Here is a 16,359-nt window from a genome sequence, read left to right as displayed (position 1 = left end):
ACACACATATACAGACACACTCAAAAGGGTCTTCTCTGAATCCCTCCTTGTCTGCATCTCTCCTCCAGATCTCACACCCCCAGGACTTTGAGGAGTTCCCCGGCAAGTTGTGTGACTCTCTCCGCAGCCCTGATCAGCTGCACCCCCAGGACTCGCCTCTGGTCAGCCCCACCGAGACACGACGAGACACCACTGGGCTGGGCAGCTTAATCTTGGACCTGGACCTGGACCTGGGCAGCCTGGAGCTAGAACTAGGGGCTGGGTCAGTGGCAGGGTTGGGGTCAGGGATGCGGGCAGGTTCAGGGTTGGGGTCAGGGATGCGAGCAGGTTCAGGGTTGGGGTCAGTGGGAGGAGCGAATGGCCTGGACCCTGACACCCAGCGAAGGCTCTCTCTGCCTGAGCCACAGACACCCCTGGACTCACAGACACCGCAGAGGCACAGCTCCGACCCTGGGGGGAGCTAAGGAGCGGTGAGGGGGAGGGAGGAGAATAGGGACAGAGAGAGGGAAAGGAGGGCTAGCTCTGGTTTTCCTCTTTCCCAGTCACACATCTCATTGGGTCCGTTCCCTCAGTCCAGGCGTAAACAGAAACACATAAGGGGGCGTCCCTTTTCTCCCTTCAGCCTCTAAAACCTCACCTATAGGCACTGAGTGTGTCTCACCTCTGACCTGAGGAGAAACCTTGTTTGGAGAGGGGGGGGGATGTCTCTCTTTTTCAGGGGTCCTTTCCCCTATCCAGCTCCTAACGTTACCACAGCGTTACCAAACCCACAGAGAGAGAGAGAGAGAGAGAGAGAGAGAGAGAGAGAGAGAGAGAGAGAGAGAGAGAGAGAGAGAGAGAGAGAGAGAGAGAGAGAGAGAGAGAGAGAGAGAGAGAGAGAGGAGAGAGAGAGAGAGAGAGAGAGAGAGAGAGAGAGAGAGAGAGAGAGAGAGAGAGAGAGAGAGAGAGAGAGAGAGAGAGAGAGAGAGAGAGAGAGAGAGAGAGAGAGAGAGAGAGAGAGAGAGAGAGAGAGAGAGAGAGAGAGAGAGAGAGAGAGAGAGAGAGATATTCTGGCCTACAGAGATGACTACAGACCGCTCAGTCACATGACTGGTTCTGTTAAGAAACGTCCCTTTACTGCTGTATCCAGTACTGGATTACCATAATGGGGAGGGGAAAAAACAATAATAATTCTATAAGTAGCCATTATGTCTTGCACTGAAATTTACAGACATTCTATCTAACATGTCCGTGACGCTTCCGAAAACTGGTTGGTTGGTGGACTGTAGTGTTAGCTGGCCTAACAGAAACTCTGGTGTCCTGTCCTGTCCCATCATTGGCCCCTTTTCCCTAAGGTCCGTATCCCCGGAGGCGGAGCCAAGGCCCCAAGAGCATACTGGATTGGCTGGTTTGCACCTCAGGGGTGGGGTTGGAGGAAGGGTTTAAAAGCCATGACTTCTTTGATGAACATATCAAATCCCTACCAGAACCTTGTACAGATTGCTAGAGAGGGGAGTCTTTGTACAGTTCAATATGCAAACACTGGCGAGAGAGGAGTGTTGTATCCTATACCTGTGTTGATAATATCAGATTCAGGTTCCAAAGCTTTTTGCCCTAGTTTTGTCGGTAGTTCACAAAGCATGGCTTAGTTTCCCCCTCTAACACCTGAAGAAGAAAATGACCCACATTTACCCGTCCAAGGATCTGACTACACAGCAATACGCAGCCCCAGGAGAGAACACACTCCACACACGTTACAATGTAGATCCTCCATCATCTCCCCGTGTTGCTGTACAACTACAGGGGTCCTGTCTCACTCCCTCCCTCCACCTGTCCTTTCTCTGGGGAGAGTCTCTGCACATGGTAGTTGATGGCGGCCTACGATACGCAGGGAACCTGAAGATTGTATTTAACCGCTTGCTGGTCTGAGCTTCTTATTTATTCATTGGTTTTAGTCGTTTTATGTTCTTTGTAGATTGTACCAAATATGATTTCTCGTTTTGCAGAAAGAAGATGTACAGTTTAAACTTATTTGGTGGAGGGAATTGAAATAATATTTGTTTGTTGTAAATGTGGACAGGTACCTCTCCCCACGTGTGTGTGTTTTGTTTTAACAAATGTTATGTCAGTACAACCATTATAGATGTTACTTGAGTAATATGACTGTTTGACAGGAGTTGCACTTTATTATTAGAATCCTAATGATTATGTACTCTTCATCAACCCTGACCAGAGATGTTAGCACTGATGTCAGTGTTCGCCCACTGGGCACAGACATTAATTCAACATCTATGTTGGTTGAATGTCATTTTGTTGACATGACGAGGAAACAACAATGATTCAACCCGTGTGTGTCCAGTGAGCAGTAGGCTAGTATTCTCATCAGATCTGAGAAGGGGTGGAGAGCAGGGGTGGAGAGCAGGGGTGGAGAGCAGGCATGAGGTATAGGGGGTGAGGAGAAGGGTGGAGAGCTATTAGCTCCCAGAGTAAGATTTAAACCGTGAGAGTTAAAGTGAATCCCAAAACGGTGAGTAGTGTTTGTGTGTAGTGTGTATCCTGCAGTGTTTGTGTGTAGTGTGTATCCTGCACGGTGCAAACACATTGTATCTGTATACAGGGAAGAATAGAAGCAGGTGAGGTAGCTAGAGGAGGCAAAACAGTGTTTTGAAGTGATGAGTAATGAACATTAAATTACTATATATATTTAGCTTGTTAGAAAAAACTGAATCACTAAGGCAAAGAAATGTGTCAGGTTTCAGCTAAGACACGCAAGCAGGCACACACACACACACACATGCTATTAGGCGCACTGTTCACTGTTAATCACTGTTAGTAATATCTTTGCATGTACAAAGTGCAGTAAAACCTGTGTTAGTGAATTGGAAGACAGATAATGCATGAGTTGTGCTTTGGGATAATGCATTTTAGTGTTGAACCAAAGCAACTGAAGGGAGGCAATTACTGTATTCTGCATTGAATTGAATGGAATGGGAGCATTGATAAAGAGATGGTTTTTGATCTAAGGAGGCCATTTAAGGTGCCTGAAGTTAAAAGCAGAGTCGAAGTGCCGAGACCAAAAGAGCCCTCTTTTCAACTGAGCTTATTTACTGTGTCCAGTTCCATCACTGCACTGAACATATTTACTGTGTCCAGTTCCATCACTGCACTGAGCTTATTTACTGTGTCCAGTTCCATCACTGCACTGAGCTTATTTACTGTGTCCAGTTCCATCACTGCATTGAGCTTATTTACTGTGTCCAGTTCCATCACTGCACTGAGCTTATTTACTGTGTCCAGTTCCATCACTGCACTGAGCTTATTTACTGTGTCCAGTTCCATCACTGCACTGAGCTTATTTACTGTGTCCAGTTCCATCACTGCACTGAGCTTATTTACTGTGTCCAGTTCCATCACTGCACTGAGCTTATTTACTGTGTCCAGTTCCATCACTGCACTGAACATCTTTAATGGTAGTAAACAGTGACGCCACCAGATGCCAACGACGACAACAAAAAACTACCGTAGGCCAATATCTCCAATTTCTTAAACAATTGTTGAGCTCCTGCTGTGTCACTGTTACAACCATTGAAGATGTTCAGTGCAGTGATGGAACTGGACACAGTAAATAAGCTCAGTGCAGTGATGGAACTGGACACAGTAAATAAGCTCAGTGCAGTGATGGAACTGGACACAGTAAATAAGCTCAGTGCAGTGATGGAACTGGACATAGTAAATATGTTCAGTGCAGTGATGGAACTGGACACAGTAAATATGTTCAGTGCAGTGATGGAACTGGACACAGTAAATAAGCTCAGTGCAGTGATGGAACTGGACACAGTAAATATGTTCAGTGCAGTGATGGAACTGGACACAGTAAATAAGCTCAGTTGAAAAGAGGGCTCTTTTGGTCTCGGCACATCGACTCTGCTTTTAACTTCAGGCAGCTTAAATGGCCTCCTTAGAAAAGTCTCCTTTTGTACAGTTTCACAGTCAAGCCAACCCTCCCAGAACATAGACTTCCCACACTATAGGATGTTATATTGTTCCTGAATCATCACAGAACTGCCTAATGTCTATATACCATCTACAATAGTTTTTAGTCACCTAACCTCTGTCTTGAAGGATATTCCCAACACTTTAGAATGCAAATTACATTTTGCATTCTTCAAAATCACCATCCTAATGTAGACTGACTGGGTTTAGGTGTAGATCTAGGGGGATTAAGTTGTCTGTCTTATAACATAGCTACAGTATATCCCAAAAAATACTGAAATGTATGTAAAGTTGTCATAGAAAGCTCAAACAAGGAAATGTTATTAGCTTCCAGTGAAATGTGTCCACCCACTGGGATGTGTCATGGTGGCTTAGTGAATGGAGCTCACATTTTAGCAACCTACACCAAAGATGATCTATTATATTGACAAGATAGTCACGTGACCGCTATAATAATGGATAATGTCCTCAAAGATAATGTCCTCAAAGATGGAAGGCAGGCGGGAGGAGGCGAGATCAGGTGGGACCATTCTAGCCAATGAGAGGGAAGATACACGCGTGAACAACAAGAACAACTTCCATACAAAATTGTTTTATATCAGTGCATTCGTAACAACCTACCAATCACAAAACTTCTATTTGATCAATTAAGCCTCACATAGCAAATAAGTTATTCAACTTTTTGTTGACCAAATTCAACACTCATTGACCACCAAACAAAAATTCCTCACTTCGTGGTCTTACTTTCTTGGACAGATTTTGGGTGTAGTAAACCCTCTCGCTTCACATCCTCTTTGCCTACACACACACACACACACCTCTGTTACACAAGCCTCTGGCACCTCTCAAATTTGGCAGAGCACTTTTCAGCTCTTTTCAACTTTATAGTATATTATATAATTATTATGCTGCATCATTGGCACAGGTCCCGAATTTGTAGATATTTTGAGCAGTGGGGTTTTTGGTAAAGTTTCCACTGGATTGCTCTTTCCCGCCTCCCCCTTGTACATAAGAACATCTTGTAAAGGAATACATTCTTGGCACCCATATAGCCAGCACTATGCAGACATTTCTTTGGCATGCTTTGAAATGCAGAAAAACTGTAGAGGAAACAACATAAAGTCTGTTCAACATTTTAACCATGTGAATAAAGATGTTAATAATAATGTTAATAATAATGACGATGAGGAGTATAATGATAATGAACAAGATGACTTTAATATTGTGCACATTTTGTTTGCATGCTGCACTGAGAATCTTTTCAGAAATGAGAGGGTGGATGTCCAAGGAAGGCAGCTGATTTTGGGCTGTGTGCTTGTGGCTGTGTAGAGTAATACACTGTATACTTCCGGGTCATGGAAGAGTAACATATACTGTACTTCCTGGTCATGGGAGAAAGGGACACTGAAAAGTTACAAGATACTGTAACGTTATGGAGGATACATGTGCGGGGCTATGGCCAGCTCTGCCACAGTTGGCTTTCAGACCAGGGACTATAAATAATAATACATTTCTAGCCTGACCATGTTGGAGTGCATCGCCTATGTCACCCTGTTCATATCAGACACTACAGGAAGCTAGAAGACAGATGCAGCTCCAGGTCTTGATTGTGCGATAGCGTTATACATGGTTGACTTTATATAACATTTCAAATATTTATTTCAATAAACCTCTTTGAAAACAAACTGGGCGTCTGCTACATATGTCTGGGGCTTTATAGATGTTCTCTTTATATAGTTTTAAGTCTCACCCACGTTGGAGTTTTCCACCATCCTCTCACAGTTAATGTGGTCAATGGACATGCTATTGAGACACATTCGCTAACAGCAGTACAAGATCAATGGTATTGTCAGAGACATTTTGATAGAAAAGAAAGTGTTGAAATTATATTAAGGAATATTTAAGAATGAAGTATTAATTGTAAAGAAACTATTATTTAAAAAATATATATAAGTTCATGTTTATAGAAACCCATGTTTTATTTGTTTATTGTGACACCTGGTGGTTACCAGTAGTGCATCAGCAGGGTAGTATAAGGGTTTAATGGCAACATGGCCCAGTCACTAACGGTGAAACATGCAAACCGATGCTGGCACTAAGACGGCACTCAACAAGCTGGATAAGGCCATAAGCAAACAAGAAAATGCTCATCCGGGGGCAGCGCTCCTAGTGGTGAGGTACTTTAATACGGGGTAACTTAAATCCGTTTTACCTCATTTCTACTAGCATGTTAAATGTGCAACCACAGGAGAAAAAAAAACTCTAGACCACCTTTACTCCACACAGAGATGCGTACAAAGCTCTCCCCGCCCTCCAGTTGAAAAATCTGACCATAACTCTATCCTCCTGATTCCTGCTTATAAGCCAAAACTAAAGCAGGAAGTACCAGCGACTCGCTCAATAAGGAAGTGGTCAGATGACGCAGATGCTAAGCTACAGGACTGTTTTACTAAGTTGACTGTGCCTTTAAACAGCTTGGAAAATTACAGAAAATAATGTAATGGCTTCTGATAGGCTTATTGACATCATTTGAGTCAATTGGAGGTGTACCTGTGGATGTATTTAAAGGCCTACCTTCAAACTCAGTGTCTCTTTGCTTGATATCATGGGAAAATCAAAAGAAATGCATATTCCCCATAGAAATCAGAAAGACCTCAGAAAATAAATTGTAGACCTCCACAAATCTGGTTCATCCTTGGGAGCAATTTCCAAACGCCTGAAGGTACCACATTCATCTGCACAAACAATAGTACGCAAGTATAAACACCATGGGACCACGCAGCCGTCATACCGCTCAGGAAGGAGACACGCTCTGTTTTCTAGTGACAAACGTACTTTTGTGCAAAAGGTGCAAATCAATCCCAGAACAGCAGGAAAGGACCTTGTGAAGATGCTGGAGGAAACCGGTACAAAAGTGTCTATATCCACAGTAAAATGAGTAATATATCAACATAACCTGAAAGGCCACTCTGCAAGGAAGAAGCCACTGCTCCAAACTGCCATAAAAAAAAACAGACTACGGTTTGCAACTGCACATAGGGACAAAGATCGTACTTTTTGGAGAAATGTCCTCTGGTCTGATGAAACAAAAATAGAACAGTTTGGTCATAATGACCATCGTTATGTTTGGAGGAAAAAGGGGGAGGCTTGCAAACCGAAGAACACCATCCCAACTGTGAAGCACGGGGTGGCAGCATCATGTTGTAGGGGTGCTTTGCTGCAGGAGGGACTGGTGCACTTCACAAAATAGATGGCATCATGAGGAGGGAAATTATGTAGATATATTGAAGCAACATCTCAAGACATTAGTCAGGAAGTTAAAGTTTGGTCACAAATGGGTCTTCCAAATGGACAATGACCCCAAGCATACTTCCAAAGTTGTGGCAAAATGGCTTAAGGACAACAGAGTCGAGGTATTGGAGTGGCCATCACAAAGCCCTGACCTCAAACCTATAGAAAATTGTGGACAGAACTGAAAAAGCATGTGCGATCAAGGAGGCCTACAAACTTGACTCAGTTATCAAATCAAATTTATTTGTCACATACACATGGTTAGCAGATGTTAATGCGAGTGTAGCGAAATGCTTGTGCTTCTAGTTCCGACAATGCAGTAATAACCAACGAGTAATCTAACCTAACAATTCCAAAACTACTACCTTATACACACAAGTGTAAAGGGATAAAGAATATGTACATAAAGATATATGAATGAGTGATGGTACAGAACGGCATAGGCAAGATGCAGTAGATGGTATCGAGTACAGTATATACATATGAGATGAGTAATGTAGGGTATGTAAACAAAGTGGCATAGTTTAAAGTGGCTAGTGATACATGTATTACATAAAGATGCAGTAGATGATATAGGGTACAGTATATACATATACATATGAGATGAGTAATGTAGGGTATGTAAACATTATATTAAGTAGCATTGTTTAAAGTGGCTAGTGATATATTTTACATCAATTCCCATCAATTCTCATTATTAAAGTGGCTGTAGTTGAGTCAGTGTGTTGGCAGCAGCCACTCAATGTTGGTGGTGGCTGTTTAACAGTCTGATGGCCTTGAGATAGAAGCTGTTTTTCATTCTCTCGGACCCTGCTTTGATCCACCTGTAATGACCTCGCCTTCTGGATGATAGCGGGGTGAACAGGCAGTTGCGCAGGTGGTTGTTGTCCTTGATGATCTTTATGGCCTTCCTGTGACATCGGGTGGTGTAGGTGTCATGGAGGGCAGGTAGTTTGCCCCCGGTGATGCGTTGTACAGACCTCACTACCCTCTGGAGAGCCTTACGGTTGTGGGCGGAACAGTTTCCGTACCAGGCGGTAATACAGCCCGACAGGATGCTCTCGATTGTGCATCTGTAGAAGTTTGTGAGTGCTTTTGGTGACAAGCCAAATTTCTTCAGCCTCCTGAGGTTGAAGAGGCAGTTACACCAGCTCTGTCAGGAGGAAAGGGCCAAAATTCACTCAACCTATTGTGGGAAGCTTGTGGAAGGCTATCCAAAATGTTTGACCCAAGTTAAGCAATTTAAAGGAAATGCTACCAATTACTATTGTTTGTAACGATGAACGTGGAACCTTCAGGCATTTGGAAATTGTTCCCAAGCATGAACCAGGCTTGTGGAGGTCAATAAGGAGGTCTTGGTTGATTTTCTGGGATTTTCCCATGATGTCAAGCAAAGAGACACTGAATTTGAAGGTAGGCCTTTAAATACATCCACAGGTACACCTCCAATTGACTAAATTTTTTTGTCAATTTGCCTATCAGAAGCTAAAGCCATGACATCATTTTCTGGAATTTTCCAAGCTGTTTAAAGGCACAGTCAACTTAGTGTATGTAAACTTCTGACCCACTGGAATTGTGATACAGTGAATTATAAGTTAAATAATCTGTCTGTAAACAATTGTTGGAAAAAATGACTTGTGTCATGCACAACGTAGATGTCCTAACCGACTTACCAAAACTATAGTTTGTTAACAAGAAATTTGCGGAGTGGTTGAAAAACTAGTTTTAATGACTTCCGACTTCAACTGTAGCAAGCAACATAGGCTAACAAACAAAAGCGTTCTACTAGCCTACTTCATTACATGCATAATATAATACTCACAAAGAGATGACATAGCTGCATACCTTTATCTTTTGCACGTTTCTCCTCTTCTTTCCTCTTTCCTAAACTGGCCACATGATGGCTTAGACATTTTCTTTTCTATTTGTGTTGATTTGGCACTCGAGCAGCAATACATTACCCAGCCCCCAACACTGTCAACCAGGAGTCAAGACTAAACCAATTCACCTTGGTGGTGTGCAGACTGGTTTTATACTATTCTTAATGATTTCACACAAACCAGAAAAAAATGCAACAATATGTCTTTGAAACTATACACTAGCGTTCAAAAGTTTGGGGTCACTTAAAAATGTCCTTGTATTTGAAAGAAAATAAAAAAATTGTCCATTAAAATAACATCAAATTATTCAGAAATATAGTATATACATTGTTAATGTTGTAAATGACTATTGTAGCTGGAAACAGCAGATTTGTTATGGAATATCTACAGTGCCTTGTGAAAGTATTCGGCCCCCTTGAACTTTGCGACCTTTTGCCACATTTCAGGCTTCAAACATAAAGATATAAAACTGTATTTTTTTGTGAAGAATCAACAACAAGTGGGACACAATCATGAAGTGGAACGACATTTATTGGATATTTCAAACTTTTTTAACAAATCAAAAACTGAAAAATTGGGCGTGCAAAATTATTCAGCCCCTTTACTTTCAGTGCAGCAAACTGTCTCCAGAAGTTCAGTGAGGATCTCTGAATGATCCAATGTTGACCTAAATGACTAATGATGATAAATACAATCCACCTGTGTGTAATCAAGTCTCCGTATAAATGCACCTGCACTGTGATAGTCTCAGAGGTCCGTTAAAAGCGCAGAGAGCATCATGAAGAACAAGGAACACACCAGGCAGGTCCGAGATACTGTTGTGAAGAAGTTTAAAGCCGGATTTGGATACAAAAAGATTTCCCAAGCTTTAAACATCCCAAGGAGCACTGTGCAAGCGATAATATTGAAATGGAAGGAGTATCAGACCACTGCAAATCTACCAAGACCTGGCCATCCCTCTAAACTTTCAGCTCATACAAGGAGAAGACTGATCAGAGATGCAGCCAAGAGGCCCATGATCACTCTGGATGAACTGCAGAGATCTACAGCTGAGGTGGGAGACTCTGTCCATAGGACAACAATCAGTCCAATATTGCACAAATCTGGCCTTTATGGAAGAGTGGCAAGAAGAAAGCCATTTCTTAAAGATATCCATAGAAAGTGTTGTTTAAAGTTTGCCACAAGCCACCTGGGAGACACACCAAACATGTGGAAGAAGGTGCTCTGGTCAGATGAAACCAAAATTGAACTTTTTGGCAACAATGCAAAACGTTATGTTTGGAGTAAAAGCAACACAGCTGAACACACCATCCCCACTGTCAAACATGGTGGTGGCAGCATCATGGTTTGGGCCTGCTTTTCTTCAGCAGGGACAGGGAAGATGGTTAAAATTGATGGGAAGATGGATGGAGCCAAATACAGGACCATTCTGGAAGAAAACCTGATGGAGTCTGCAAAAGACCTGAGACTGGGACGGAGATTTGTCTTCCAACAAGACAATGATCCAAAACATAAAGCAAAATCTACAATGGAATGGTTCAAAAATAAACATATCCAGGTGTTAGAATGGCCAAGTCAAAGTCCAGACCTGAATCCAATCGAGAATCTGTGGAAAGAACTGAAAACTGCTGTTCACAAATGCTCTCCATCCAACCTCACTGAGCTCGAGCTGTTTTGCAAGGAGGAATGGGAAAAAATGTCAGTCTCTCGATGTGCAAAACTGATAGAGACATACCCCAAGCGACTTACAGCTGTAATCGCAGCAAAAGGTGGCGCTACAAAGTATTAACTTAAGGGGGCTGAATAATTTTGCACGCCCAATTTTTCAGTTTTTGATTTGTTAAAAAGTTTGAAATATCCAATAAATGTCGTTCCACTTCATGATTGTGTCCCACTTGTTGTTGATTCTTCACAAAAAAATACAGTTTTATATCTTTATGTTTGAAGCCTGAAATGTGGCAAAAGGTCGCAAAGTTCAAGGGGGCCGAATACTTTCGCAAGGCACTGTACATAGGCGTACAGAGGCCCTTTATCAGCAACCATCTCTCCTGTGTTCCAATGGCACGTTGTGTTAGCTAATCCAAGTTTATCATTTTAAAAGGCTAATTGATCATTAGAAAATCCTTTTGCAATTATGTTTGCACAGCTAAAACTGTTGTCCTGATTAAAGAAGCAATAAAACTGGCCTTCTTTAACCTTGTTGAGTATCTGGAACATCAGCATTTATGGGCTCGATAACAGGCTCAAAATGTCCAGAAACAAAGAACTTTCTTCTGAAACTCGTCAGACTATTCTTGTTCAAAGAAATTAAGGCTATTCCATGCGAGACATTTCCAAAGAAACTGAAGATCTCGTACAACGTTGTGTACTACTCCCTTCACAGAACAGCGCAAACTGGCTCAAACCAGAATAGAAAGAGGAGTGGGAGGCCCCGGTGCCAATCCGTAGCACTCAAGTCTGTAGCCATGAAGTGCTTTGAAAGGCTGGTCATGGCTCACATCAACACCATTATCCCAGAAACCCTAGACCAACCTAATTTGCATACCACCCCAACAGATCCACAGATGATACAATCTCTGATGCACTCCACACTGCCCTTTCCCACCTGGACAAAAGGAACACTTACGTGAGAATGCTATTCATTGACTACAGCTCAGCGTTCAACACCATAGTGCCACGCTGATCCTCAACTCGGGGGGCCCCCTCAGGGGTGCATGCTTAGTCCCCTCCTGTACTCCCTGTTCACCCATGACTGCATGGCCAAGCACGACTCCAACGCTATCATTAAGTTTGCCGACGACACAACAGTGGTAGGCCTGAGCATCGGCAACTATGAGACAACCTATAGGGAGGTCAGAGACCTGGCAGTGTGGTGCCAGGATGACAACCTCTCCTTCAATGTGATCAAGACAAAGGAGATCATTATGGACTACATGAAAAGGAGGACTGAGCACGCCCCCATTCTCATCGACGGGGCTGTAGTGGAGCAGGTTGAGCGCTTCCAAGTTCCTTGGTGTCCACATCACCAACAAACTAACATGGTCCAAACACACCAAGACAGATGTGAAGAGGGCACGACAACGCCTATTCCCCCTCAGGAAACTGAAAAGATTTGGGCATGGTTCCTCAGATCCTCAAAAAAGTTCTACAGCTGCACCATCGAGAGCATGGTTGCATCACTGCCTGGTATGGCAACTGCTCGGCCTCCAATCGCAAGTCACTACAGAGGGTGATGCGTACGGCACAGTACATCACTGGGGCCAAGCTTTTTGACATCCAGGACCTATTACTAGGTGGTGTCAGAGGAAGGCCCAAAAAACTGTCAAAGACTCCAGTCACACAAGTCATAGACTGTTCTCTCTGCTACCACATGGCAAGCGGTACCAGAGGACCAAGTCTAGGACCACAAGGCTCCTTAACAGCCTCTACCCTCAAGGCATAAGACTGCAGAACAATTAATCAAATGCCCACCCGAACAATTTACATTGACCCCCCCACTTTGTTTTTACAGTGCTGCTACTCGCTGTTTATTATCTATGCATAGACACTTTACATATTACCTCGACTAACCTGTACCCCCGCACATTGAATCGGTACCGATATCCCCTGTATATAGCCTCGTTATTGTTATGTAATTTTACTTTTTGATTTATTTATTTTACTTTAGTTTATTTAGTCTATTTCTTAACTCTATTTCTTGAACTGCATTGTTGGTCTAGGGCTTATAAGCATTTCACGGTAAGGTCTATCGGATGTATGCGGCGCATGTAACACATACAATTTGATTTGATTGTCTTGCGCCAAGCTGCGATTTAACGTTTTTTTTTTATGAGATTATGTTTTGTTACTTTCACGAGGTTGGAGTAATAACATGTTCAGCTAGTTAAGACATTGGCTCGAATCCAATGGGGGAAAAAGTGTCCAATTGTCATACTTCAGTAACCAGTAAAATCCTACTTGAGTAAAAGTCTAAAAGTATTTGGTTTTAAATATACTTAAGTATCAAAAGTAAAAGTATAAATAATTTCAAATTCTTTATATTAAGAAAACCAGACCACCATTTTCTTGTTTTCAAAATGCAGCGAGTACCTTTGTTGTCAGAGAAAATATATAGAGTACAAAGTACATAATTTTAATTAGGAATGTAGTGAAGTTAAAGTATAAAGTTGTCAAAAATAGAAATAGTAAAGTACAGATGAGATACCTAAAAATGTTTTTACTTAGGTTGTACTTTCAAGTATTTTTAATTAAGTATTTTACATCACTGCTCGAATCTACGATGTGCCTTTAGATTTCAAGAAAATGAACTAAGTAATCATTTTTCACTTCTCACATTTACTTCCCAAACCCGTTTGGTCTGCTTCGCTAAGCGTTGGGCCTCTGAGTTTAGAAACACTCTGGTGCCATTGCGGCCATCTCCATTTTGAAGTAGTCCATTTTCTTCATCTACTACTTCTATGAGATGGTAAACAAACCAAAAGGGTGCATACTGCCACCTGGAGTGTGTTGTTTGAACAGGTATAAAGCCAAGGTTGGTGATTTTCTGCCACCTGCAGTTATGGAATGTTTGCTAATGAGTAGAATTTTAATTTCTTTTAATTATATTTTTTTTAACCTTTATTTAACCAGGAAGGGCTCATTGAGATTAAAATCTATTTTTCAAGAGCGCCCTGGCCAAGATAGGCAGCACCAAGTCATTACAAAACAATTACAGACAGACAACATGAAAAAACGACAAGTAATCTAGTAAAAACCATTGAATTCACAAGAGTATAAAACAGCAAATTAAAAACATTGACAGGTCAGGGAATCAGCCTCAAAATTCTTCATCAGTGATTTAAAAACACCAATCGGGACAAGTTCTTCCAGTTTAAAAGTATTTTGTAAGGTGTTCCAAGAGTACATAAAAGGCCTTTTACCAAATTCAGTTCAGACATTTGGAACAGTTAGCAGGATAAAGTCCAGCGAACGAAGAGAGTACCCACCACATTTCTGAACAATAAAAATGCACAAATAAAAAGGTAGTAAACCCAAAATGGCTTTATAAATAAAAGTATACCAGTGACTGAGCCTACGAGTGACTAGAGAAGGCCAGCCAACCCTGGTATACAAAGTGCAGTGGTGCGTAAGGGTTTTGCAGTTTAAAATAAATCTCAAAGTGCCATGGTAAAGAGTGTCAATTGATCTCAAACACTGAGCGGAAGCATTCATATATAAAATATCCCCATAGTCTAGTAAAGGCATAAATGTAGCTGATACTAGCCTCCTTCTGGCTTCAAAAGAAAAACAGGCCTTATTCCTAAAATAAAATCCCAATTTCAGCTTCAATTTTTTTGTAAGTTGTTGAATATGCAATTTGAAAGAGAGGCCGTCATCAATTAAAATTCCAAGATATTTATATGAGGTTATAACCTCAATCTCCTTGCCCTGACAGGTAGTAATATGTGAAAGGTTCATAGGTCTATTTCTTGCATTAGAAAACACCATTAGTTTAGTTTTGTCAGTATTGAGGATAAGCTTCAATTGACACAAGGTATGTTGAACAGTATAAAAAGCAGTTAGCATGTTCTGGAAAGCTTTTGTGAGAGAGGAGGCACAACAGTAAATAAAAGTATCATCAGCATAAAAATTAAGTTGTGCATTTTGGACATTTTTGTCTAAATCATTTATATAAATAGTGAATAAGAGAGGACCAAGTACAGAGCCTTGGGGCACACCATTCAAGACAGACAATTTAACAGACATAAGCCCATCAAATTGAGTGTACTGAGTTCTATCAGACAGATAGTTAACAAACCATGCAACTGCATGCTCCGAAAGACCTACACTCGACAATCTCTGCCTTAGTGTAGCATGATCAACTGTATCAAAAGCCTTAGAGAGATCAATAAAAAGTGAGACACAGTGCTGTTTTTTGTCAATGGCTTCAGTGATATCATTTAAAACCGTCATGGCTGCTGTAAATGTGCTATGCTTCTTCCTGAAGCCTGATTGGTACATTGATAAAATAGAGTTAGTAAATAAAAACTCTTCTAGCTGATCACTTACAAGGGTTTAAAGTATTTTCAACAGGGGTGACAGCTTTGAGAAAAAATAATCAAGTGGCTAATCCCTCCCGATGACCTGGATGGAATTATGTGATCCTTTCCAAACCCATAGGAAGTACCACCTCTGTCTATCCCTATGCGTCCACCACTGAAAGGTGAGCTTTTGGCCATGCGATGGCGACATTGTACAATTTAATGCAAAAGGGTTGAAACAGTAACTGAAATTGTTTCCAAACTCGGTGATACAATGTTAATGAGTGGTTACAGTTAAACACTGAAACATTACTTTTTTTTACAAAGTAATGCAGTAACTTAGTGTCAGGGTAAGTTATGGTACTTTTCTATGCATTTTTGGAATCATGTTGTATAGCATTAACTGCCATTTACAATATTTCTACAGCTTATAAAGGATATTATGATTTGGAAAATTCCAACAGCCAACACAGCTCATTAAATCGAATAATAAGATTAGGCCTATGCTATAGCCTAGCAAGCCCATAGGCCTGATGAATAATGCACTTTTTTATGCATTCGAATTTAAAACCTGCATCGTCACACCACACAATTGGCTTGTTTGAGTGGTAAGGCTGATAAAGCAACCAACTGCAGATAAAAGTCGAGGAGTGAATTCGGTGAGGTGCATCTACGACAGCCAAAAGTCGGAACAATGATTTGGTTTTCCAACAAGCATGGCTCAATGCAACATGGCAATGTTGCCATTGTTTATACGTTTCTATGAAATATTGAAATAAACATGTCTCCAACCTCCATATCACACACTGTAAATATACGTGCGTAGGCTTACATTGTACTATTAATTGGAGATAGACTCAAATATTACATTCACTTGTACACTGTTTAGATATGAATTGCGGGCAAGTTACTTCCTGTTTCAGTAACGTTTTTGGTCACGTTCGCGGCAATCAAACAAAAACACGAATGATTGGTTGACAATTAGTGCCTCCCACAATGCAGGCGATGGCTGCAAGTTGCAGCTAGTGAGGAGCAACTACATACAATTGCAGTTGAAACTTCATGACCTTCGATCCTAGGGTTGTCAGATTTTCTTTTACCCCCATAATGCAATACAAGTTGAAAGGCAGTGACCACCGACTTGATAAAAGTGATCCGTTCCAACGCGCCCAATGCGATTGATATATGATCTAGCC

General features: G+C 41.5%; 1 protein-coding gene across 1 annotated transcript in view; it reads left to right on the top strand.

Moving 5' to 3' along the window:
- Window positions 1-867, top strand: part of kcnh2b (potassium voltage-gated channel, subfamily H (eag-related), member 2b) — a 302,512-nt gene extending 301,645 nt beyond the window's left edge. Inside the window, exon 16 of the mRNA XM_021562708.2 lies at window positions 69-867. Coding sequence (XP_021418383.2) covers window positions 69-464 — 396 coding nt within the window. The 3' untranslated portion in view covers window positions 465-867. The remainder of the gene's footprint in view (window positions 1-68) is intronic.
- The last annotated feature ends 15,492 nt before the right edge of the window (window positions 868-16,359 follow it).

The sequence above is a fragment of the Oncorhynchus mykiss genome, chromosome 15 (genome assembly GCF_013265735.2).
Source record: "Oncorhynchus mykiss isolate Arlee chromosome 15, USDA_OmykA_1.1, whole genome shotgun sequence".
NCBI lineage: Eukaryota > Metazoa > Chordata > Actinopteri > Salmoniformes > Salmonidae > Oncorhynchus > Oncorhynchus mykiss.
The sequence above is the reverse complement of the archived record's forward strand: the minus strand, read 5'-3'. Positions and strand labels throughout refer to the sequence as shown.